A 25,000-nucleotide genomic window follows, 5' to 3' on the forward strand; every position below is an offset into this window, starting at 1 on the left:
TATTTTTTTTTTTTGTATTGTATTATCATAGTTAGTTTCTAATATGTAGGCACTCTGAGATTCTTGTGAATGAATAGTGCGTTAAAAATAAAATGAATTATTATTATTATTATTATTATTATATTTAAACTGAAGATTATGATATATACAGTACATAATGACATGCATGTGTTAGGAAAGGGAGGGATGATCTTGCATCCTGGGTCTCAGGTCCAGTGTAAGTTATTTCCACCAGGCGATAGAGCTGACGCACCAGTTAGCTCCCTTTATTCATGTAGAACAAGCGTGTGGGAGATCTTTCACTTTTACACTTAGTGCATTTCACACTTATACACAATGTGACCATGAAACCAGAGCCACATAAAGTCTTCTCAGTACACCTCATATACTGTGTGCTGCATACTTCTTTTTTTTTATTATTATCATTTTTTTTTAAATATTTTTTTGGGTGGGCTTTTATGCCTTCAATTGATAGTTAAGTGAAGAGTGGGACAGGAAATGAGAGGAAGAAGAAGGAGGTGGGGGGTGGACAGAATAAATTACATTGGGCCAGATTCAAACCCGTGTCCTCCATGGGCGTCAAGCCAGAATGTGGTCGGGGGCTACTGCTTGCGCCACAGTGCCCCCCGTGCAGCATACTTCTACTGACCACGTTTCTCTCACTCTCATCCTCCAGTCTGAGAGAAGGCAGTCTGGAGTACCAGGCAGACCTGCTCGCCCAGATGCTTCACCAGCAGAAGGTGCAGGAGGTCGAGCGGTCCGAGGCGGAGCGGGAGTACCAGCAGGGCCTGGCCTTCCAGGAGGAGTACAGCCGGAAGGTCCAGAACATGCTCTCCAGGCCGACGTCCAACACCACAGCCGTACACCCCTTCAGGAGAAGGGACCTCCAGCCTCCAGCTACGCTGGCTCAGATGGATCTCTCTATGGTTTAGTAATTCATCCTTTAGCACCTCTGGCACAGGCTGCAGTAGTGGGAGCTATAGATTTATCATCAAATTGCGTTATAGAACTAATTGAAGAAAAACAAATAAATGCAAAATGGTCACTGACTTGTTGATGTCTGTCGCTTTTTTATTAGTACGGTTGAACTCTAGACAAGAGTTTGAAACAGTTATCGGTGATATTCCATCCTCAGCCCTTACCCATATCTCATTTGACCCTCATCCTAATCCAGGTTCTTATTAAGGACAAGGATGAAGGGCTGGATTAATAAATAATAATTACACCACAGGACTGCGTCTGGTTTAACAGACTATCTTCTGATCAAAAATTGGTCACGCTGCAACTGCCTACATAAAGGCACATACAGATGTCCTTCCATTAATAGCCACTGGGGGGACAGTGAGCTCTTTATTGCTTAAAAAAGAATGCCTTGAAATATGAGGGTATAAAGGATGGTGGTTAAGGCAATTGGCAATATATCTTGATCATGCTTGGCACCCAGAAATGGTTGCATGAGCTTGTGCTATCCAATAGGATGATATATTGATATGCAAGAGTCTTAAAAAGCATCAAAGAGCCATCGAGACACATTGATGTCTGAACTGTATTTCTAGGAAGGGTGTTCAGTATTAAGATTTCAGTTCAACATAAAAGATAACAATAATTCTTTAGGTTGAATACATTTGTGTTTTAATTGCCATGTGACAGGCTGTTTTCTGGTAACATATCTTAGACAAGTTTCATGTATAAATGATAATACATAAAAATGATTCATAATGTACAACAGACATTGTGTGGTTTTGATAGTGACACTGATAGATACTGATGTTCTGTTTAGCACCTTTAGTACATAATGTGTTCACTTTCAGGTGAATCATTGCGGAAGGTGGACTTCAGTCAGATTTCCTTAGCAACATTATTTATCTCTTACTCTCCACCTCAAGATTGAGACCAAACCCGTCAAACTATTCAGCAACTGCCCATTGCCGGCTGCTGCTAGGTTCAATCATCAATCACGTATAAATATTCTAAAAATCCCTTAATCTTACAGATGTGTTACCTCACACGAAGCAATTTTGCCAAGTGTTGCTTAATTACTGCTTTACATGTTGAATATTACTTTGTCTATTGGAACATTACTGATAAGTGGAAGCAAAAGGTCAGTTGTTCACTCACCTACATGGAATGTTGTTGTGGCTGTATTTGTTTTCTTTGGTGAGGTGAGAAAACCATTAGTTTCTGATTAAACCTGTTCCATCTAAACTTAGTCGTCCTTAATGGTTATGGTGCGTGCATGTCACTTCAATTGTGTGTGTGTGTGTGTGAGTGTGTACCTGGTCTGATTTCACGTCAGCTCAACCGGCAAAAAGAACTCAGTCAACACCCCATACCTGACTGAGGCGTGGTGGAGGAGTGGAGTGATTTGGCTGATGTCAGGAGCTGTTCCTTCTGAGCCTGTTGCATGGGCAGGTTTTAGGAGTTGCCCACGTCAAACTATGACTTTGGAATGCCCACATCCGTTCAGTGTCTTCATACTACTTGTAAAAATGGGAGAGTCAGCAGCTTAACTCTGAACATTTCATAAATCTGCGTGATCTTCTAATGTAAAGTAAAGGAGTGAAAAAAATACTGTGGCTTTCTGGACAGAGGAGATGACATCTGAACTGGACCTTTACTGCAAGGTAAACTTCTTCTGTGAATTTTACTACACTGTGGAAGGGTTGATATCGTAAGGTTACATAATAGACCATGTTATAAAACCTTTTTATTGGACAAGAGCTGATTCTGAGCCCATGTCTTCACATGTGAGGTTCCTCTATGGCAAAAGAGTATTTGTGTGATAGGAGTATCTTATCTGATAGCATTGGAACAGATGCAATTTGTAACACGAGCGGTGATTTTGATGTTGGTCTACTCACTGTTACATGTTAGGGCTTATCCATTGTGGACACGATTGCACTGCAAGATAACATGGGGTCTTGAAAATAAACGTTTTTCTAATTGATTATTATATTTTCTAATTTTTGAGTCAATGTTACCATTTCAAATATAAAATAGGCCTAGGTCTATGATTTAGAAAATTGGCAATTTACATTTGCTGGCCTGTATAACCTCACTGTTACCATACCAGAATACGGAAGAAATTAAAGACCTAGTAGTAGAATATAGGATAAGATGTCAAGAATCCTTATTCTGACTGAAGTAGAAGTCTTTGGGCTAGAACCTTTTGCATGTAATGCGAAACTCGGCCAGATGGTGTCTCCTACTGTAGAAGTTCGCACTAGTCACTCCATGCGATTGCACTGCAGTCATGACAGTCAACATGATCGAGTCCATGGATACGGAAAGGAAGTAAAGGGACCGAATGTAGAACCACAACAGAGGACAATATACTTTTTATTATAACCAACGGACCTCTCCTAAACCTCTTCCTGGAGGGTATTAGGCTACATATAGTCATAGTTCTGGGATGTTTTATCTAAGTGCCGTGTAAAACCTACCTGGATACGCAAAACGGCTCCAAAGTATTCTCTAATGGCAAGAGACACCTGCCATGAATGGGAACAGGTCAAGTGGCTAACTTGCTAGCGCGGCGGTCCTAAAAGCAAGTTGATACAAACTAGCAACAAACAAGGGAGTCTGCGTTGGACGGTAATTGGAAAATGACGTTTGCGCAAGGATTATTTACCGAACAAACTTTTTGGAATTAAATGTGTTTTTGTAATTGGAAGGGGACATTTTAACATTTACTCTAAATGTTCTTGTGGTTTCGCTAAAACGGTGAGACCTCGCATTGGGGAGTAGGCAATGTCAGTCAACGAGCTTTATACTAAGGTGAGTGTGACATTTTTCTACCTGCTGTATATAAAGAGGGCTGTATGTGTGGGCTATTGTCATTTTAATCACTCAGTTTTTCATACCTTAGGCAGATATTTAGGCTAGTAGGCTACCGTACTGCCATTCTTCTCAACAAAGTTTTGGCTCTAGGCTACCTTATATTCTTGCTTTTCATGGAATCTTAGCCTATGTGTTCCCCACCATGAGTATCATACAACTATTTGTACCTTTTGTTTATATGCAAATTCTGCCATTCACTATTCCTCGTAATCGTTGCGTGCTCATGGGACAGGTGCATTATCGCGAGGTTGGTTTCAGGCTGGTTTCGGTGCTCCATGATAGCGCGTCAGAGAGCGCTTCCTCTTAACTCCTGACTTCATCACTGGTGAAAATGCATAGGCTATATGAATTTAATAACGCACACGTCAAACTCTCCAAAGCGCTTAAGCGTATTTGACTCAATTGACTTGTGAAATCGATGGCTCTATCCTTCCATTTAAATCAGGCATAATGCTTATTCATGAGTGCACCTTGATTCAAGCATACGTACAATAGTAGGCTACTACAATCTTAGCTACTAAGGTGGGCTTTATGTTGGAATAGAACGATGTTGACCTACCACCTGAATATGGGTTTCCTAACAGTTACTAAACTACACTTGCCAAACATATAGTTCATTTGAGTTCTAAAGTGCCCCATCATTTAGAAGTTACACTCCAACTAGGTTTGGCAAACACCTCAATAAAAGTACTAAGATTGTTGCTAAATAACATCTCACATAGGTTAAGCGTCTTTGAGTATTTAGAAAAGCGCTATAGAAAACTGAATTATTATTATTATTATTAACAATATTTCTATGAAAGCTACTTTTCAGCTCTCCTGTTTCATTTCCCTCCACAAATTCAAATTGCTGTCAGCCTTTTCTCATTGTAAAGTGATGAGCCTTACTATGCCTGAAGTAGAGCAGAAACATGACAAATGCTCTTTACTATGCCTCAGGTAAAGTTCACAGGTGACTTTGGGAACAGGTTGACCTGTACTATACCAGTATTACCAGACGTGGAATGAGAGCAGGTTGATTTACAGGTCCAGGACGTGTTGAGCATCACATGAAAAATGCCTGACACCTCACAGACAGGATCACAGAGTGACTGTTTGTATGAAGGCACTGGAATACTATTTTCTTGTATGATAAATGCGTAGCAAAGAACTAAAGTTAGACAGGAAATGTAAGCCTGGTGGACTAGTACTACAAGGCTGATAACTCCTAATAGGCTACTCCTATAATAACTAGAAGGAAGCAGATTGTTTGCCATTGCAGACAAATTTAGACATTGTCAATGTTATGGGGTAGTTTATTAGGCAGTTTAATACAGGTTTTGAAATATACCTGCCATAGTCTGGATCGTTTCAATTCAGTGGATTACTGCACTAAAAGTGAAGTACTGAAAATCAGTCTCAATTAATTTTGATATCAGTTCTCTAATATTCATTTTCATTTCATGTGCAGTGCCAAAAATGAAGCAGCTTGTAGATTCAGATAATCCACTGACTCTCATTGAGGCACATTATAAAGCCATGACAGAAGTGCTTAGCAAACAATGGCACAAGACCAGCTGATGTCATTCTTCCTGATCACTCATATTGTGCACTGTTGTCTGAATTATGATACGTAATGATGAGAAGAAGATGAGGGCAACATTTATCAGTTACCATTGACTGTTAAGGATTAGTATTAGCATCTTACCCCCCCCCCCCCCCCCCCCCCCGTCTTATCCTCCATCCTACCCCCCACCCCCACTCCCCCATCTTATCCCCAATCTTATCCTTTTTCACGGGGGCATCTGCCACTTGTATCCCGCGCATATTAGCATCCAGCCGAAGGGTTGAGGAACAAATCCCAGAATTCCATCTGCTTTTGTGCAGGACGTCGAGGCCAGCTGTCACCCTGTATTCTGTGTTTCAGACTAAACACACACACACACACACATACACACACACACTCACACACACACACACACACACACGCTCAATCCCTGCAACACTGTAGTGTTGTTATAGCCAATTAGCTGATAGGAGAAGCTGATCGCTAGCCAGATAATTATGGGGGATAATGGTGACAATTGGCTGCTTTCATGTAGACATGGTAAGTGCTGATGGAACTGCTTTGAATAGCACTCTGAAAGGCTTTCACACATGTTTAGAATGTTGTTTGTTTTTGGATAGGTCAATGGCCTTGCAGGGCAGAATTAGCCTGAAGAAGATATAACCTGTGCCCCCCACCCCCACCCCCAACAACACACACACACACACACACACCCACAACACACACACCCCACCCGATCCCCCATGGAGGTTTTGCTTCGTAGCTAGATCTTTCTGTAAAAGTCAGCGAAGCCAATCTCTGTCTCCCTGTTCTTCTCTGAGGATCCAACCAGTGTGCTGCACCCCCAGCTCTTCATGTGTGACATAGAGTTGTCTTGTGGACTCACCTCGTAAATGAGTGGAATGAAACATATACAAGTCTTCATAAGTAAGACTTCATTCTTTGTCTTTGTTTTATGGTAATGTTTTTTTTTGGTACGGTTAAGTTGCTTTCTCCGAGAGCCATGATGGTCCTTTGCCTTGCGTTTCACCTCATTATAAAAAAAATGTCCCTCATGCCAGGTGAATGTATTCTGGTGAAGGTTAAATAAACAAGTGCTGTGGTTCCTGTGGGACTTGAGCTTAGAGGCAGGTGTGTACCCCAGTACCCCACCTCCCCCACCACTGAGCCAGCGAGCCTCTGCTCACCTGACGTCACACAGAAGGGGAAGGAGACCTCGGGCAAATAGGGAGCTTCCGTAATTTGAGAGATGGACAGAAAATCGATCAAAGCACTGTACTTCAGTATCTTATATTATGTATTGTTCTCTGTCAACCAATTAGTATTGATCCTTTTTATTCAAATGTTTTTATACATACAGTAAACCTATTTGTTTGGCTAACAGGGAAGGCCATTGTGCTCCCAATCCATGCCTTGGCACTGGAAGTTTTCCTGGAGTGAAATGGGCAGATAGAAAACTATACTCTATTGAGGCAAGATCCATTAGGATAGTATGTTCTTCTGAGAACTTAATTTGCTTTAAAGCAATGTTGTATAATGATATTATAATGTCCTTATTAGATACATAAATGTCTTGAGGCACTATGCCTTCAGTACTGAGATGCCTAGTTTGTTGCCATCCTAAATCTTACTAGCAGTAATTTAGGCCTAAAGCAACTCATTGCAATGTTTGGAAGTAAATATCTCTTGTTGCAATAAAACCTTTACAACACAAAGTAATTTAATCTCATTTGGACATGATCACTGCTAGTAGCCGTACGCTCCACACAGGAAGGGACGTAACCGCAAACCTTCGAGCGCAAGCGTAGGTGGCTTTGTTCTACCTGCGCTACAGGTTACATTCCCACCAGATGAGCCCAGCGGCCAGGAGCTATACGGTGCCTCAGTTCCTCATGCTGACACAGCACTGAATACAGCACAGATCAGAGGAGGGGGTTAGAAAGAGAGAGAGAACTTCACTTCCTCATGGCCACACCTCAACTCTCCACCTGAGGCTATTATCTCTGTGTCGACAGATCAGGGTGGGGCTCTGTTCTGTTCTGTTCGTGTCCGTTGAAGCAGAAAACTAGAGCATAGGGTATTTTTTTTTTCTTTCTCTTAAAGGATTCCCACCGTGCTCAGGTACATGAGGGTCCCACATACATGAAACAAGAGGAGAATCCCACCCATGTTTTATCCCCAAGGTACTCTTTCAGCCCCTAACCCACACCTTGCCCGATGCAGTGACGCCTCCATTTGTGCCAGACAATCCTAGAATTCCTTTCAGGCACCAACTGTCAAACGGGGTTTGAAAGTTTGGGATCAAAGCTACAAACGGGTGACTTATACATGAAGCTGTCACATACTCCATGCCCACATGATAGAGTGGTGGTAAACCGCGCCTCTACAGGCTCATTGGACTCTGTTCATTATGTCATCACGCACCATGCCGATGACAGCAGGCCCAGCTCCAGAGACTAGCGTGGACTTTGTATACAGCACTCACATTGACACACACACACACACACACGCACACACACACACACGCACACACACACACACGCACACACACACACACACCTCTGAAGGGTTTTATCACAGTTGCCACAATGGAACCTGTAGGGCAAGTTTTTTTTTTTTTTTTTCCAAGTAGTGTCATAATTTCCCAACGGCCTCTCTGGTTCTGCGGTGTATTCCCTCTCTTCCCCAAAGCACCTGCTCTCTTCCCCATCCTCCCTCTACATGTTCTGCTTTGAACAAGTCTGCCACTTTACTAGGTTTGCGGTGAGGTGTTTACACCCAGGCTCCAGTGCCTGGGGAACACTGGTTATGAATGCAGCCTTCTAGGTTTTTAAGTGACCTAATCCTTTTTATGTGTTCCTGGAAGGCAGTTTTATTGGCATACAAGCTGAATGCATGTTTTTTTTTTTTTAGCCATGTTTTGCAATTTAAAAAAAAAAAAAATCTGTGTTAGACAAGTACAACTGAGTTGCAGAGATGTTGCTCATTGTTATTTGATATTGATCAACGGGAGTTTGTGGTTTCAGACTAATTGTTTTAAAATGTCAGACAGTCATATTGATGTACGGCTAATTGGAAGCTATCCTTGCTTGCAATTTGTATGTTATTTGCAATGTTTATCTTTCAGCTTCACCAAAAACATTTTGATTATAACAATGCAAGACAATATGTAGTCAGGAAGTCTGTTTTGTTAAGAAGTGCCAGCTGGGCAGTATAAACCCGCCAGGGGAAAAAGTTTGTCTTAGTGATCTATGTGAGTAAAGCGTACTGTTTATCTATGTGGTAGTGCAGCTTACTGTTATTCACAATTAGTTTAAGGTGAATGCTACGAAATCCAGGCACACATATACACACACACTCACAGACACGTTTAGGCCTACAGTATTGCCTAAAGTACTCTGATGTTTTGCCTCTATTGTGGAATAAAACAAGCAGAACAACACCCACTCCCCCGGAGGCTGTGAGTCCGTGTGACGAACTCTCCCTCGCCTGTAACGACCCGGTGCGGAGGTGGTGATGGGCAGTAAAAAAGCTATTTCATTAGAGCCTCTGAGGAGATTACAGAGGAGTAATGGAAGAACTCCCCAACAGCGCAGAGCAGAGCAGAGCAGCACAGGCTAGAAAAGGATGAATGGAGTGTATGAAAGTCTCTCTCCCCGGCTCTCTGTGGCAGTGGTGCTGTCTGCTGTCACGTAGTTTTGCAGTGCAGCGTTCTGTGTGAGTTGTCAGAGCAGGTCCCCTAGGTGTTGGTGCTGATTCTGTTCCCTTAATGGAAGGGAAATTGGATAGGAGTGCAGTCTGACACTGCTGATTCTCTAGGAATCCTGCACCCCCCACCCCCCCTCTCTTCACTGCTTAGAAATCCTTCAGTTCAGAGCTTGCCTAAGTTTCGAACCTACTGTGCACCGCCTCAAATTGATTTTAATTTAAGTGTGCCTTCAGGAAACCTCTCATTTCAAGAACAAAGAGATTGGGATTTTCATTAAACTGGGAAAAGGTGTTGATGGCTCTTGCCGTGTTTGTCAGACAATGCAGTGTTCCACTTCCACGTTGTCATGGCATCTGGGCAGCCCCCTTCTCCTTTTACCTGTGTTAATAATGGCACTTCCTTGTTCTTCATGAAACGAGACCAAACTTAGCATATAACAGGAAAAGTGTAATTTTACAGCTTTGGAGCGTTATTTTGGTTTGAGCGTGATCAGGTTGGATGTGTGGCCATATGGCAGTTCAAGGCAGGCAGAGGCTGTCTCAGAGTCAGGTCTGTCATCAGGGGGAATTAACATGCCCTCTTGCCACTAGGGAACCAGCCTCTTCATCTCTGTTGTCTCCATCCATCCTGACACAGCAGTGTCTATCCATCATGCAGGCCTGATGCATCCTGGGCCCAACTCTTCACGGTCCTCTCCAACCTTCTCTGTTCGTTGGCTGTGATTATAAGCAAGTCCAAGATGGCGGCGCGCAAGGACACTACTGCTCCTTGCTCTCTTTTTGCTTACTCTTTTTAGCTATTTTAGCTTTCTATTCTATTCTATTTCTATTCTATATGACTTTAAAGCTGCTTTTTTTAAGCTCTTTTAGCTTTTCTATTCTATTTCTATTCTATATGACCTTAAAGGTGCTCCACCCCTCTGTGTCACCCCCTCAGCCACAGTCAGAATGGATGCACTCCAGCCCTAGTCTGCCTTGCGGCTCCCTGCATTATTGAACCCTTGTTCAGAGATGTTTTCTTCTTGTCCCTTTCGCACAGCTGTTCTAAACTACGCAGTACCAGAGTGGGCTGTGTTTTAAAGCGGTGCAGTAGAGCCTCAGTGTGCGGTGCGGTGCCTTTGTGGAGAGCTTTGATATGTTCGGGCGGCTAAGAGTTTAATCAGTGGAGAGGGTTTGGGTTGACTTTCTGTTACGGATCATTTGCTGTATATGTTCCAGAATAACTCGGCTCTCTCATCTCAGCTGGAGCCTGCCTATCAGCTGTGATGCCTTAATTGGAGATCGTTTTATCAAAGCTCGAAGTGATAGCCTGAATTCTGTCCTGAATATGAAGTCTGATATAGGCTACTGAGTTGTGTGTCATAACGGTGGCCCAGAGGTGGCATTTCTAATCACTGATATGCTTTTAACCCATTCAAAGACATCAGAAATGCCATTCCTTTGGTTTGGACCGGAACGCTTGCCAATTCACCTGCAGTGTCCTTCATGTAAAAATGATTCTTTTATGATCTGAATTGGTTTGACTCCTTTTAATTGAACTATTTGTACTGTAAGCAAGGAGTTAGAGCTATAGGAGTCTTGGTCAATATTGGATCCTCAGCATTCACAGTAAAATCTACTTATTTCAAATCAGCTTACTGCGATACAACAGAGAAATCCAGTGATAAGTAAAACAGGCTGTTGGAGGGGGGGGGGGGGGGGGGGTGGGGGGGGTGGGGGGGGAGCGAGCCAAGTGAGCCTAATCAGTGGGGTTGGACTGTGCTCACTGAATAGGCAATGACAATAACACTCTTTCTGCACCTACACACAGTAAAATCTACACACAGTAAAAACATCGCTACTCCGCCTGTGGTAGTGAATTGTTTTCAGCACCCACAGCCGTTGGAGCCCTATAACGGGACCCAAATGCTAACTAGAATGTACTATCCGGCAGCCCGCCCACCGCCCGACTATCCAACGCGACTGTTTGAGTACCCTAATGGCACCTTAACCATCCTCACTTATTTCACCACACTGCACTCTCAGGCTGTGTCATCTCCTCACAGGGGTCAGCAGATCTTCACCATAGAGAGCCAGAGGGGAGGGGGGATTTCACCATAGAGAGCAGATCTTCACCATAGAGAGCCAGAGGGGAGGGGGGATTTCACCATAGAGAGCAGATCTTCACCATAGAGAGCCAGAGGGGAGGGGGGATTTCACCATAGAGAGCAGATCTTCACCATAGAGAGCCAGAGGGGAGGGGGGATTTCACCATAGAGAGCAGATCTTCACCATAGAGAGCCAGAGGGGGGATTTCACCATAGAGAGCAGATCTTCACCATAGAGAGCCAGAGGGGGGATTTCACCATAGAGAGCAGATCTTCACCATAGAGAGCCAGAGGGGAGGGGGGATTTCACCATAGAGAGCAGATCTTCACCATAGAGAGCAGATCTTCACCATAGAGAGCCAGAGGGGGGATTTCACCATAGAGAGCAGATCTTCACCATATAGAGCCAGAGGGGGGATTTCACCATAGAGAGCAGATCTTCACCATAGAGAGCCAGAGGGGAGGCTGTTTTGTTTTTTTGTATCTAGCTGAAACTGCACCCTCCCAAGCCACAGAACGTGTGGAGGTCTGGTGCTGACGTCAGCCGAGTGAGACATTAAGAGGAGTTACAAAGTGTGTCTGGCCCTCGTTCACAGTGATGGGTGGTGTTGTTCAACCCTTGTCCTCCATCAGATGGGTTCCCATAGTTACGTCAGGCTCAGATGTTGTTTGCCTGTCATTGTTAACTAATTGGCTGTGAAAACTGGGCTCACTTTTGGAGGCCCTATATGCGTAACCTACATACAGCCTAGGCTTCAGTCATCACTTAACAATATCTGGATGCAACAACAGAATAAGTCTTTTCTTTCTCTCTCTCTCACACTCACACACATACCATTTTTTTTTACTGAAAAAACATTTCAGAAAAGTCCTCAAAGCCTTGACAGTACTTTGTATTTATGATAATGATTTTTTTTTCTGGTCTTGTGGCGTCCTAATTACAGTCCCCAAAACAACTCGCGCGCGCACACAGCGTAAAGATCTAGTGGAGTGCTCAGATCTTTGGGTTACAATATGAAAGCTTGTCTGTCCCAGAAAAACAGAGTGTGGGAGTATTTTCTTCCTCTTACTCCACATTGAGAGCACTTGCGAAAGTTGCACCGTTTCCACAGTGGAAGTCCAGAGGTTGATAGCATGTTGAAGTGCTGGGACCACACTGAGCACACCTAAGGATATCCCACAGGGGTTTGTGTTTGTCGACATTGTATGTCAATTATGCAAGTCATGATAAGGAAAGTGCTTGAGTTATATCACTTCTTGTTTGATGATGGAAACTCTGAAAAAAACTGCTTTTTCTGCACCGACGCGTTGTCTTAAACTCTGGCGATAAATACAAAATTCCACTTGAGTCGTTGATTTTGGATCTTGGCTTAGTGACATATTCCAGGGAACATTAGCCTGCGCCCATCTCAAATCACCACTGCCCAATTCTGATTTTTCTATCTGGCAAAAAATATCATGCTCCCTTTATTGGAAGAGTGGCGACCACACATTTGTCACACACTCCACATTCATGTAGTTTAATGGTCACTGCAACTCATGTGTTTTACACGCCTAGTTCTCTCCAACTCTGACTGCTGTCTCTGGGATATCCCAGAGGGGTGTCAGTATATCTACACATGCAGTCACCAGTGGTGTTGCGTCATGCTAGTGAGGACATCTCTCCTGATGACCCTATGCTCAGATAAACAGGCTTCCACTCACCTGTTCAGTTCTACATATGTCGACAGCACCAAATGACTTACAGTTTGTTCCCATTAATTTAGATGATTAAAGTGAATATGCATCACATGTAACACATTTTATACAGTTTACATGTTAGATGTGAAACAATTCTGCAGAATGGGTGCATTTATGTAACAGCCAGTTCGAAGGGACGTGGCTTGGGTATTTTAAGACTATGTCTAACAAGGTACAATTACGTGTCAATGAACAGAAGAGGCACTGCAGTTTAATCCTTATGAAAGCGTTTAATCATCCAGAGCCCAGAGCGATATTGCCTCACTGTCACTCAGTGGCCCTGACTCAGTGCTGTCCCTGTGGGGTCTATGAGAGCTTCACGGCTGCAGCAGGCTCTTTACCTCGACCCGCTGTAGTTAAGTTGTCCGTCACTGCAAAGAAATGGAATACACGGCGACAGACATTACTTTGGCTTGAATGTTTATGCACGGGCTATGGGGAACCGTAAACGTTTGATCGAATGAGTGATGAAATTGCGACACTGATATGGTGCTTTTCTCGGTGCCCAAAGCCCTTGATGGGAATCACCTGGCCACCATCAATCAGAAGCAGCCACCTGGATGATGTGCCAATGGCAGCCATTGTGTGTTGTTATGCTAACCATATATTGGAAGTCTGATGGGGAAGTGAGCAGACAGACAGACAGACACTCAGACTTGTCAGTAAGTCTATCACTGCTTGTGTGTTTGTTTGTCCTTAGCTTATTTTTAAACTGACTTGGTAGTGGCACTGGTAGTATAAAGGCACTGAATGCACTGCAACACTGAGAAACTGTCAAAATAACCTCAATGTTACGGAACATGGATGGAAGATCTTGCCCTATTTTTAGCCCTATCTACATGCTGCACCTTGAACCAGCCTGCCAGGACGGAGCCTGTTACGTAACTCCATGTTCTTAGGTGTGTCTGTGGCCTCCCTGCCTGCCCTGTCACTGCTCCAGTCCTGCCCCATTCCTATGTAAGCCTCGATGAGCTCATCGACAGCGACGCTTTACAAATCAAATGAGCTGAGGACTTCTCCTCTTCTCTGAAACCTATTTTCATAGGCAGGACAGTCCACTGCATCTGCATACTGCACAAGCCTGATCAGCTGGCACGCTGCCCAATCCAATGGATGAGCTCTCCCTTCCTCCCTCTCTCTCTCTCTCTCTCCCTCCCGCTCTCTCTCTCTCTCCCTCCCTCTTTCCCTCTCTCCCTCTCTCCCCTCCCTCTCGCTCTCTCTCTCTCCCTCCCTCTCTTTCTTTCCCTCTCTCTCTCTCCCTTCATCTCTCGCTCCCTTCCTCCCCCTCTCCCTTCCTCTCTCCCCTCTCTCTCTCTTTCTTTCTATCTCTCTCTCTTTCTCCTTCTCCCTTTCCCTCCTTCTCTCTCCTTCTCCCTCCCTCTCTCCCCTCCCTCCGTCTCTTCTATCTCTCCATCCGTCTCTTCTCTCTCTCTTCCCTGTACAGTAGCATGAAGTGCTTTGAGTGCTCTCAGCAGGAAGACTTTATGTAAATACAGTCCTTTTTTAAATTCAACTCCAAAACATTTATTTTCCTCTTGCCAAGACACAGTTTTCAGCTCATGCAGGTATGTCTGCTGCAAGGCATGCTTATCCAAAGTTAGCTATCTCTATGTCTTAGTACAGGCCTGCAGAACTGACATTTATCTTGCAGGATGCTGCTGCACTTATCCAAAGTTAGCTATCTCTATGTCTTGGTACAGGCCTGCAGAACTGACATTTATCTTGCAGGATGCTGCTGAAATTCTATCACACTATAACTGCAGGTTGTCAGGTCATTAGTATACCTGTATTAGTACCCGTCCATCTCCCTCCTAATGTGGATGTGTGAGCGTGGGCCTTAAGAGGAGCCTTTAGTTCAGGGGTCTCAAACACAGGCCCGGGGGCCAAATCCGGTCCCAAAGCGATTTTATCCGGCCCGCAAAGTTCTATTGATTAAAATGGGCCGCCTCAACGTTTACTGTAAAAATCTGGCCCCCCAATGACTAGACTGGACGATCATCGGTCCCCGGGTAATTTGAGTTTGAGACCCCTGTTTTAGTTAGTAACTGCCAGGCTTCTCTCTTCCTTGTAGATTTATGATGTATGTAAAACTGTACTTGGAAAGACACTCACATGTGATCAGTTTAAAAGGGAAAATATATCCAGTCGGCAGTTTGGACTGGATTACATAGCCTGGAGCAACAACTATATTTGGTTATCGCTGTCTGTCCTCTGTTTCCTCTTTGCTCTTGTTAAAATGAGAGTTTTGCGGTCATGACCTCCTTGCATGTCATCGGGGATTTCTAGCCAATAAGCTAACATCACACGTCGATTAGGCGTCATTTACTGGATGTACTTTTGTTATGTTTTGCATCTTTTTATTCCAGTTATGGTTATTTTGATCATATTTCAATGTCATTGTTTTGTTATTGTAATTTCCTCCACAGTCCATGGTGCCACACTTCTCAGATTTGATGGGAGTTGCTAATGTATTTTTAATCGGCCCGAATCTCTCCAGAGGCATGTCACAAATGTAAAACCAGGCCTTGCATTTCTTCCAAGACATTACCACTAGGGAGCTTTCATTCAACGAACACTTCCACTTCCATCTAATGCCATTATCACCTCCTGTTTGGGCCACGTATCCTGCAAATGCATTGAGACAGCTAATGATGAGTTTGAGGTGTGAGACTCAGTCTTTGTCACTGTTTAATGAGTGCTTATGAGTGCTTTAATGAGTCTCATGCAGTAATGACATTATGGCTGTTGACTACACATCGTTAGTGTTATGAAAAGTTCTCCTCACTTTAAAGCCGGAGACAGCATACCCTCCACCTCCTGTCCTTCAGTAAACCTTTACAGGTAGGCCCTCGCCGCCAGTGGAGGGTGTCTTATCCATGAGTCTGATTCACTGCTGAAGATGGATTACGTGAGGGGAGATGACATAAATCCATCTAAAAATGTGAATACATACATTTTAATTGATTTTTTTTAAATAAATGACAAATGGTCATGTTGAGCTACTTTCTCCTGTTCAGTTCAGTACGTTCCGGAACGCAGAGCTGAGATTCTTCTGTGTGTGCGTACCCAGGTCCAGAGAGCTGAGATTCTTCTGTGTGTGCATACCCGAATCCAGAGAGCTAAGATTCTTCTGTGTGTGCGTACCCAGACCCACAGCCTTGTTTATCTCATCATCTGTTATCCGCGAGTCTCTTTGCCACTGAGCTCCATATCCTTTTGCCTTGCGCTGCTGCAGTCGCCTCCGGATCCTCTGGGATCTGGAAAAAATATTTAGAGCTTCCTTGCAATTTTGCATTTAATGAGATGCAGCATCCCCAGTTCAAAGTCCTGGAGTCGAGCCGAAGGTTTTTTAAAACCATGTCTGTGTTACTCTCCTCCCTTAGTGATTATCAAATTTGTGTTAGCCTGCTGTATGTTGTTATGTGTGATGCCTTGATCCTAACTCTCTGAGAGTTTTTAGCGCTGTGAGTCTTATGAAACTAGACTAATAGTAGACATTTGCATGTTATTGGAGTTAATATGTGACGTGCGTGAGATTTGTTTGTGTGTTGATCAACAGCTCCACAGCTTGGAATAATTTGTCAGCTGTGTTTTTGACTGGACAGTCACAGTCGCTAGGGGAATGACCTAATACAAACTATGTGGCGGGGGTATGCCTGCCTCAGCACGTATAGTGTCATACAGTGTCATACTGTAGTCACAAGGTTTAAAATTAAAATAATCAATATCTCAGCTAGAATAATCAGAGCATTAAAGAATATCATTACTTAAAATGCATTTCTTTTGTCATATGGAAAATGCACCGCACAGTGCATTATAATGCTGTGATTGTTGTTACATAATTTGTCCCCAAAGGTTTTTCCATAGTATAGCTTAAGCAGGCTGAAATCGTGATGGCACTGCAAAAAGTGCAGAATGGAGCCAGTATTGATTCAGGTGGACAATCTTCTGCTTTACTCACCCTTTTTCCAGGGAGAGCAAAAGAGATAGAAAGAGAGAGAGACAGAGAGTGTGTGTGTGTGTGTGTGTGTGTGTGTGTGTGTGTGTGTGTGTGTGTGTGTGTGTGTGTGTGTGTTATTTCCTAAAGTGCCTGAAGGTTCAGTCTATCGTCCTCTTCCATGTAACACAGTGAGTGTACTTTTAACACTAGATGGAGGACATAATGGAGGATCTGATCACAGCATCCCCATTGATTGGGTAGCAAGTGAGCTAGCCAGCTTTACCTGTAAAGCAGTGTTTGTTACCGGTTGTGACTCCGGTCTTAAGTCCTTTTCGAAAAACTGAAGCCAACTGAAATATCAGTTTAAAAGTTAAATAAAAAGTTGCTCTGCCCTTGACCTTTACTAAGGTGTAAAGCCAGTGGTAATTATCTAGTGCTATCTCTGAGATTACGCTAACATATGACGTTAGCCATTTACTGCTCACCCACCGGTTTTACTCCCAAACACATGCGCACACCACGTAAAAAGCTGCCCAGAATTCAGACACCAAATGTCAAATCTCTGAACTATTGGATGCCTCCTGGCTAGCCTGGAAGTGGGTCTAAAAATGAAAAACTTAAATAAAAAAAACATAGTTTGCAAAAAAACATAGTTTGCATAGAGTGAGTCAAAGATGAGTCTGCAGTGTCTCCAAGCTCTTGCTTCAGCTCCTCCTCAGTCTGACTCCTGTTACCTGGAGCACACACACACACACACACATACACACACACACACACACACACACACACACACACACACACACACACACACACACACACACACACACACACACACACACACACACACTCACACACTCACACACACTGGAGCACAGACGTGTGTTTTTATGAGGGTTGGATCTGCCCTCTATCAATGTCATCTCTCACTCTCCGGATCTCTGAATCATGGCCTCATTGTGTCAGCGTGTATCTCTCTCGCCCCGTGACGAGGCGAAACTCAAAAGATCCACCCAGGAGTTAGCGTTTAGCATATCTGTCCTATCTTGAATCTCACTTCTCACTGCCAAAATCAGTGTCTGAGGAGAAGAAATGTGTTTGTTTATAGAGAGGTGTGGGTTGCGGTGGATGTTATTTTCATGCTGTATCTTTTTACCAGCTGACATACAAGTTGAGATAAGATGAGTTGACATATTAATGGTGACTAATTGAAGTTGACAGAGGAAAATACTAGCAGATTGTATAAGGTTTAGTAACTAACATGCCAAAGATACATTTTTAAAATTATACTAAAATGTTCTATTATCTAGAGTTCAAAGGGTAACTGTGTTCTCACAAGTGTTTGAGAGATTGTGATTGGCTACTTTCCTGGGGTGGAGAGATTGTGATTGGCTACTCTCCTGGGGTGGAGGTCATGGCTCCTCCAGAGTGTGCAATGCATGAGAGTGCCAAACACTATTCTCACAGAAAGAGGAAGTGAAGGAAAATGTGAAGATGCATCCTCACTTTGTGTTTATTTCCTAAAATACAACTGAGATGAGAACATGGGTGTAGGTGGGCGCTCTTATGGGTTAGGGTTATCATGTGTGTGGATATATAAGCATATAGTATCAGAAAAGGCACACTCGGTCGTGGAGCCTCACAAGATTAGAACGGATCTCTCCCCCTCCTTCTCCCCCTCCTTCTCCCCCTCCTTCTCCCCCTCCTCCTCCTCCTCCTCCTTCTCCTCCTCCCACCACCTAACCTCTCCTCCTATTAGACAGGATTAAAAACCACTGCCATCAGCGTGTGTAGCTCCCATACAGTGCGAGACTCTATTGCCTCTGGCAGTAGAGGCAGTGCTCCAAAGTTCGGCTCCGCCACAGTCTGACTGTGGATAACAGAGCGCTTTGAGCGAGGACGGGGCCTTATCTGTAATGAGGGCCTCAGAGGAGGGCCTGCTCAGAGCTGGAGAGGTGTGACGCCTGCTCCCTAGAACCAATGAATGAGCTGGAGAGGTGTGACGCCTGCTCCCTATAACCAATGAATGAGCCTGGGGGCCCGTGCTGAAGTTATCATCTCGGAGTGTTTCGGCCTTCATTGAAGATATATTTCCTGATAACATGACTTATGTGAGCACCACTAGGCTGGTGTGCAAACTAGATGATCGAATAAAACAATTATCATTGCAAATCAAATAGGGGCTTTGAATTACTTTTGGGGGGCTACACTAAGAAAATAGTTGTGAAAGTAATCTAAAGTAGTTTTTTCTCTTGTTATCTGCGGTATTGTTCCCCAGCTACCAATAGAGAATACTCTGCAGGTAATAAGACCCATTTATCACACTGTCACACTCTTTACGTATATCTTCCCAGCTCCCCACACTGCAATAGAGAGCAAATATTAAAAGATAAAGCCTGGTGCGTTCTGGGTGAAATGCATAACCCACGTTTGCGCTCTGAATTTTTATCACGAGGCTTCAGTAAGACCCAGAGACACAATGACCCCGTCTGACCCCTGTGTGACCCCTGTGCCGCAGTCAGACCAAGAGTCACATTGACCCCTGTGTGACCCCTGAACTGCAGTCAGATCCAGAGTCACAATGACCTTTTGTGACCCCTGTATGACCCCGTGTGACCCTTGTGTGACCCCTGTGCTTCAGTCAGACCCAGAGTCACATTGACCCCTGTGTGACCCCTGAACTGCAGTCAGATCCAGAGTCACAATGACCTTGTGTGACCCCTGTGTGACCCCTGTGTGACCCCGTGTGACCCCTGTGTGACCCCTGTGCTGCAGTCAGATCCAGAGTCACAATGACCTCGTGTGACCCTTGTTTGACCCCTGAACTGCGGTCAGACCCAGAGTCACATTGACCCTGTGTAAACCCTGTGCTGGTCGCTTTCACTCGCTCAAGAGTGGTGTTGCACTCAGTACCGACACTAGAGGGGTGTCGCCATACCCTGGCGTTATAAGCAGTATTATACCCCCATTTTATTTGTACTTTAAGAATGACCGACGGTGATATTGATGGCGGTGTGGATTTCCACAAATCGGTTTGGTTTCCAGAGGTGGCCTGGCTATAGCAGATCTGTGGCCTTGTCCCATGGTGCATTGGGAAAATCTGGACCCCTTCAATGCTGGGGCGGCCCGTGGTTTCCTGCAACTATTCAAGTTTGACGAGGTAATAAAAGGCAATGATAACTGTTTAATATGGCTTTATCTAACTTACGGATGGAGCAAGCATCTCTATATGCAAATGCAAAGTTCACTCTAGTAATGTTAACTTCACCATAGCAACACCAGTCATAAATTATCAAATTATACTTAATCAGTAGGCTTCTGGTCATGGTAATCATGGTCCCTCCCCCATTAGGTGTACAGAGTCTTGATAAACGCTGTTTAATAACTACTATCTGGTTGCAAATATGTAGTTAATTACCAGTGAGATCACATAAGTATAAGTGACATCAGATTACTGCATACAAGCTTTAAAAATAGCTTTATGGGGATGTCCAACTATTAGACAAATGTACTGTTTTATTGTCAAAAACACACCTACTTGTATGAGAAAGAAAACAAACAAGAAAATACTTATCATAAACTACAATTGTATTGAGCATGAAAATAATGAAAGTAAGAGCAAGGCCAGACTAAGCGGATTTTCATACTTTCCGGAGCGTATCCGGGTTTAGTCAATCGCTGCCAGACAAAGCTGTGCTGCGCTGTTCTACGGCCACACACACCCATTGAAACTGGTGAATATGCTGTAGTACATATGCAAGGCCTGTTGGTGGCGCTGTGAAGGGTGCTACCGGAAATGGAGAAGAAGACTCGTAGAAGAAGACGACAAGTTACAACTAGTTAATTTGGTGACAGTTCAGTTTGTCGCCAAGTAGTTGACCATACTGTGCCTTATACATTTCCTATGCTTAAATCATCATTGTTCGACCTGTATGTGATGCATTATGTGCATACCTAATGAAAGTAAGGGTTTTCATGAAGTTGCTACTGTGATAGATCGTGTGTATTAAATACCACATTTTGGGCTACCTTCTAGTGCTATTAGTAGTGATTAGCACGCTAAGCGGAGATTTAGCTATGTTCTGTTCTTATGTTGATACGCTGTAATAAAGATGTGTTCAATCCTGCTAAGATTTCGACTGGATGAGATATGAATGAGATCCATGTTGCCTAGTGTAATGTCCACTATTATATGTATCTGGTAATATTAGTTGTGTAATTCAGTGCAGTGTAAATTAGTCCCCATAAAGAAGACTGCTTTGGTAACTCAGTGAATAAAACGTGCCCTTCTTAGATCGTTGTTTGCCAGCCATAAACAGAACACTTACATTTTTTTGTTTTTATTGCGATTGGGAAGATGTACGTTCACGTGGGATAATTACTTCATCAGATTCGCGGATTCAAACCCGATTTGCGGCCAGACAGGCCCTGATAGCAGGGTAGATTGCAACCTTCCCACTCTGGAGAGGGGATTCTAACCTTGGCGGAAAGTAACGCTCCAAATGGCAGATTTATCTGGCCGGGAGGCCAGTTTGTCAAGTTATTTTCCGGAAAATATGAAAATCCGCTTAGTCTGGCCTGGCCTTAAATGACTGTAAGTCTGGCACTTCCTGGTGATGAAGATCCAACCCAGTAGTATTAGCCTGCACACCACACTGTACTAAAGCAGACTGAACACAAATACAATTATTCCATTACGTTTCCTGATGTTGTAGGCTTTTGTTGTGGTTTTTGTCAATATTAGTATCCAGATATTTAGGCAGGGATATATCAAAGTCATCATTTTGGTATCATGGCAACACCACTCAACTCAAGAGTTGTACTGCTGTTGGAAATCCACTTGACTTCCAACTGTGTCCTGAAGGACTGATAACACTGCATAGGCTCTGTGCCACGTGCCGTGTTGACATGAGCAGCCAGGTGAAAGCCACGCTGTACCCGTGTTCAGTCCCACTCTACTGCTCTCAGTGAGCGCCTCACCTGACCTCAGGAATGAGAATGGTGAGTGGAATGATCACGTTCCATATTTACACCTTCTCTTTCGAATCTACCATCTCCTCTCCTCTCCTCTCTTCACTGACTTTAGACTGCAGCTGACTTTCTGGATGCCCTCTGACTTTTCAATTCTCTCTCTCTCTCTCTCTCTCTCTCTCTCTCTCTCTCTCTCTCTCTCCCTCTATCTCTCTCTCACTCTCTCCCTCTCTCTCTCTCTCTCTCTCTCCCTCTATCCCTCTATCTATCTCTCTCTCTCTCTCTCTCTCTTTCTGCAGTATATTGTTGTAGTCTGGTATTTGTCTTGTAAGGACTGCTGAAGAAAGGTGTGGGGTTGGGGTTCTCTGCTCTGGGGCTAGTTTTGCTGATTGTTCTGCTCCCGTGCTGAGTCAGGAGTGTCTTCAAAAGCCCTCTCTCCCTTCTTCTCCTCTCCTCTCCTCTCCCCTCCTCTCTCCTCACCTCTCCTCTCCTCTCCTCTCCTCTCTTCTCTGGGTGTATGCAGAGCTATTGACCTGACAGGAGAGCGAAGGAGTTTTTTCCCCCCCTTGATGGTCCAATCTTGCACTAGTGTTTCCTGCTTGAGAGTGACGGGAGTCTGATTGACAATCCCTCTGTGTGCTTCAGGAGCCATTGCTCTGCAGGAGGAACACTTGAAATAGTTACTGAGAATTGCTACTTCTGCTACTAAGAAATGCTGGAATGAAATCCAAGCTTACCCTGGCAACAGGAAATTCTGGATAGCATTTTCATTCAGCATTAGATAGCATTTGTTTCATACTTATCTCACTGTTCATATGTGTGCAAGTGTCTAATACATTGCGTGTTCAGTTGATGACTTAATGTCCTGAAATTCCTTTGAAAAATGTTCAATTTCCTTCGACTGTCTTCTGTTCCCCCTTGTTGTTTAGGTAGGCAGGATAACGTGGTGGAATGTGAGGTGGAGATTACTGTGTCCAAATCTTAGTGTCCTTCATACCCCCCCCCCCCTCCTCAGCTCAAGGGCGGCTGAAAGCAGACCTGCATTGTTTTGATCTGCTGCGGTTCACAAGCCCAGTGCTGTTTACTGTTACCGGGCTTTTTCCTTAGATGCCTGGCTCTTATTAAACTACAATGGCAGCTTGTGTGTGTGTGTGTGTGTGTGTGTGTGTGTGTGTGTGTGTGTGTGTGTGTGTGTGTGTGTGTCTGTGTGTGTGTGTGTCTGTGTGTGTGTCTGTGTGTGTGTGTGTGTGTGTGTCTGTGTGTCTGTGTCTGTGTCTGTGTCTGTGTCTGTGTCTGTGTCTGTGTCTGTGTCTGTGTCTGTGTCTGTGTCTGTGTGTGTGTGTGTGTGTGTGTGTGTTTGTCTGTTCTAGGTTTGTAATAGATGGTTAAACATGATAATACAAGACTGAGCCAGTGGGTACTGCCCTATGCAGAGGAAACTATTTCTAAGCTAACCTGACATTCATATAGAATTGGAATAACATTGCACTGCACTCATCATGTTTTAGCTGTATGTGTAATGGTGTCGCTATAACATTCCTTCATTAGCATTAGCATGCTGGTGTGTGTTAACAGGTTCAATCACAGCATCGGTAGAGATTAACAGTGAAATGAAAACCATTTCTTCTGTACAGATACAAATATAAATTCATGTGGAGATTACAGCCTGGTGTTGTTGAGTCCAGTGCTCAGCTCTGAGCAGATTAAAATGAGCAGAACTGTCACCGTACTCAAAGTGTCTCATCTGTTTTATAACTCTGATTCCCGATTCAGAGGAATTAGTTAATTTAGGTATTAATGACTCAAATCATCATGCCATTCTAAAGAGCAGAGTAGACTGAAAGGCAGGCGGTTCACCTTAATATCATACAAATCAACAAATCAGTTATCAAAATATGATCAAAGCTGTACTGCTGCACAGGTTCAGTTTGGAGGTATTAGTTTCAGGAGAAAGAGGATGCTTATTGTGATGCTGTCAGCTTTTCTTACTCTTCTGAGAAGATTGGCACAAGGAAATTTGATTTTAGGAACGCCACTCTGTCAACAAAGTTGTTTTTCGTCTACATTGACTTAAGAATGGAAAGCTTTATTTGTTTCTCTTCGAAGGCAGAGACTCAAAATGCAGTAAAAAATGTAGCCAGCCCCTGTCTGCTTCTACTTCTATATCTTACTGAACGACTCATTAAGGAATCATCCTGTAACTTGTGTTCTGTGTCCCCACCTAGAAACGGAGAGTAATAAACACATCCCCGGAATAATACAGACATTCCAGGTGTTGTGGAAAGTTCAGTGAAGATGTGTGAAATCAGGGCCTGCAAACACTCTGACACTACTGTGCGTCATCATCACACCCCCTTCCCATCCCTTCTCTTCCCTCTCTCTGAAATCAGTCACTTAAACCTCAGGTGCTATGCACACGAAGTCTAGGGCCTCCGAATCGGATTTACTTTTCACACCAATCGAATCTTTTAATTTCGTAAATACGGAGGCTGGCAACGAGAGATTTGCGTAAACACGGAGGCAGCAGATTGTGGTGAACCAACTGTAGTACATACCTCACGCCTGTGGGTGGCGCTTTAGCGCTTTATTTACACAACTGAAAAAACGTGAAAAACCTAGAAGAAGGTACTTCACAGCACGAGGATAAACACATTACACAAGACATTCAAGCTCCAATTAACAACATTACATTATGATAGTTAATATCAGTGGTCAGACTAAAGGATATGCGAAAATGAATTATTTTTTCTATTGATAATAAAGAGTTTGGAACAGTAACATGACATGTCTGTCATCCCATTTCCCATGATGCATTGCTCCGAGCATTTTACATACATTTATGAATAAAAAAGCAAATTAAATCGCTGGCCAATTTATATTTGTGGTCATGAAAGTTATGTTACGTCTGAATAAGAAGAATTAGATCAAGATAGGGGGCTAATCAAAAATCAGAAGACTGGGTTAATGTTAGTGAATTCGAGGCCCACCATGAGTGAGATTTTGAGGGAGAACAAGTTATATATATATTGGTTGGAGATGGCGAAAAGATCACGTGGGGCAGTGACGTCATCAGGTTGCGTGAAACCGTGCAGACGAACACCAGCCCCTGTACCGATTCAAATCTACTCACTTTCTACCCCGGACTGCGATCGTTGCGGAAACAAGATGCGG

The 25,000-nt window shown here is 43.7% G+C and overlaps 2 protein-coding genes across 2 annotated transcripts in view; both read left to right on the plus strand.

Moving 5' to 3' along the window:
* cfap53 (cilia and flagella associated protein 53) overlaps positions 1 to 932 on the plus strand; it is a gene marked incomplete at both ends in the record, with an annotated part of 5,765 nt that extends 4,833 nt beyond the window's left edge. The window contains one exon of the mRNA XM_080842729.1: positions 677 to 932. Coding sequence (XP_080698855.1) covers positions 677 to 932 — 256 coding nt within the window. The remainder of the gene's footprint in view (positions 1 to 676) is intronic.
* Positions 933 to 3,750: 2,818 nt separating this feature from the next.
* The window catches only part of myo5b (myosin VB), a gene marked incomplete at both ends in the record, with an annotated part of 76,796 nt that continues 55,546 nt past the window's right edge, over positions 3,751 to 25,000 (plus strand). Inside the window, one exon of the mRNA XM_080842377.1 lies at positions 3,751 to 3,777. Coding sequence (XP_080698503.1) covers positions 3,751 to 3,777 — 27 coding nt within the window. The remainder of the gene's footprint in view (positions 3,778 to 25,000) is intronic.

This window comes from Sprattus sprattus (assembly GCF_963457725.1).
Source record: "Sprattus sprattus genome assembly, chromosome: 7".
NCBI classification, from domain to species: Eukaryota; Metazoa; Chordata; class Actinopteri; order Clupeiformes; family Clupeidae; genus Sprattus; species Sprattus sprattus.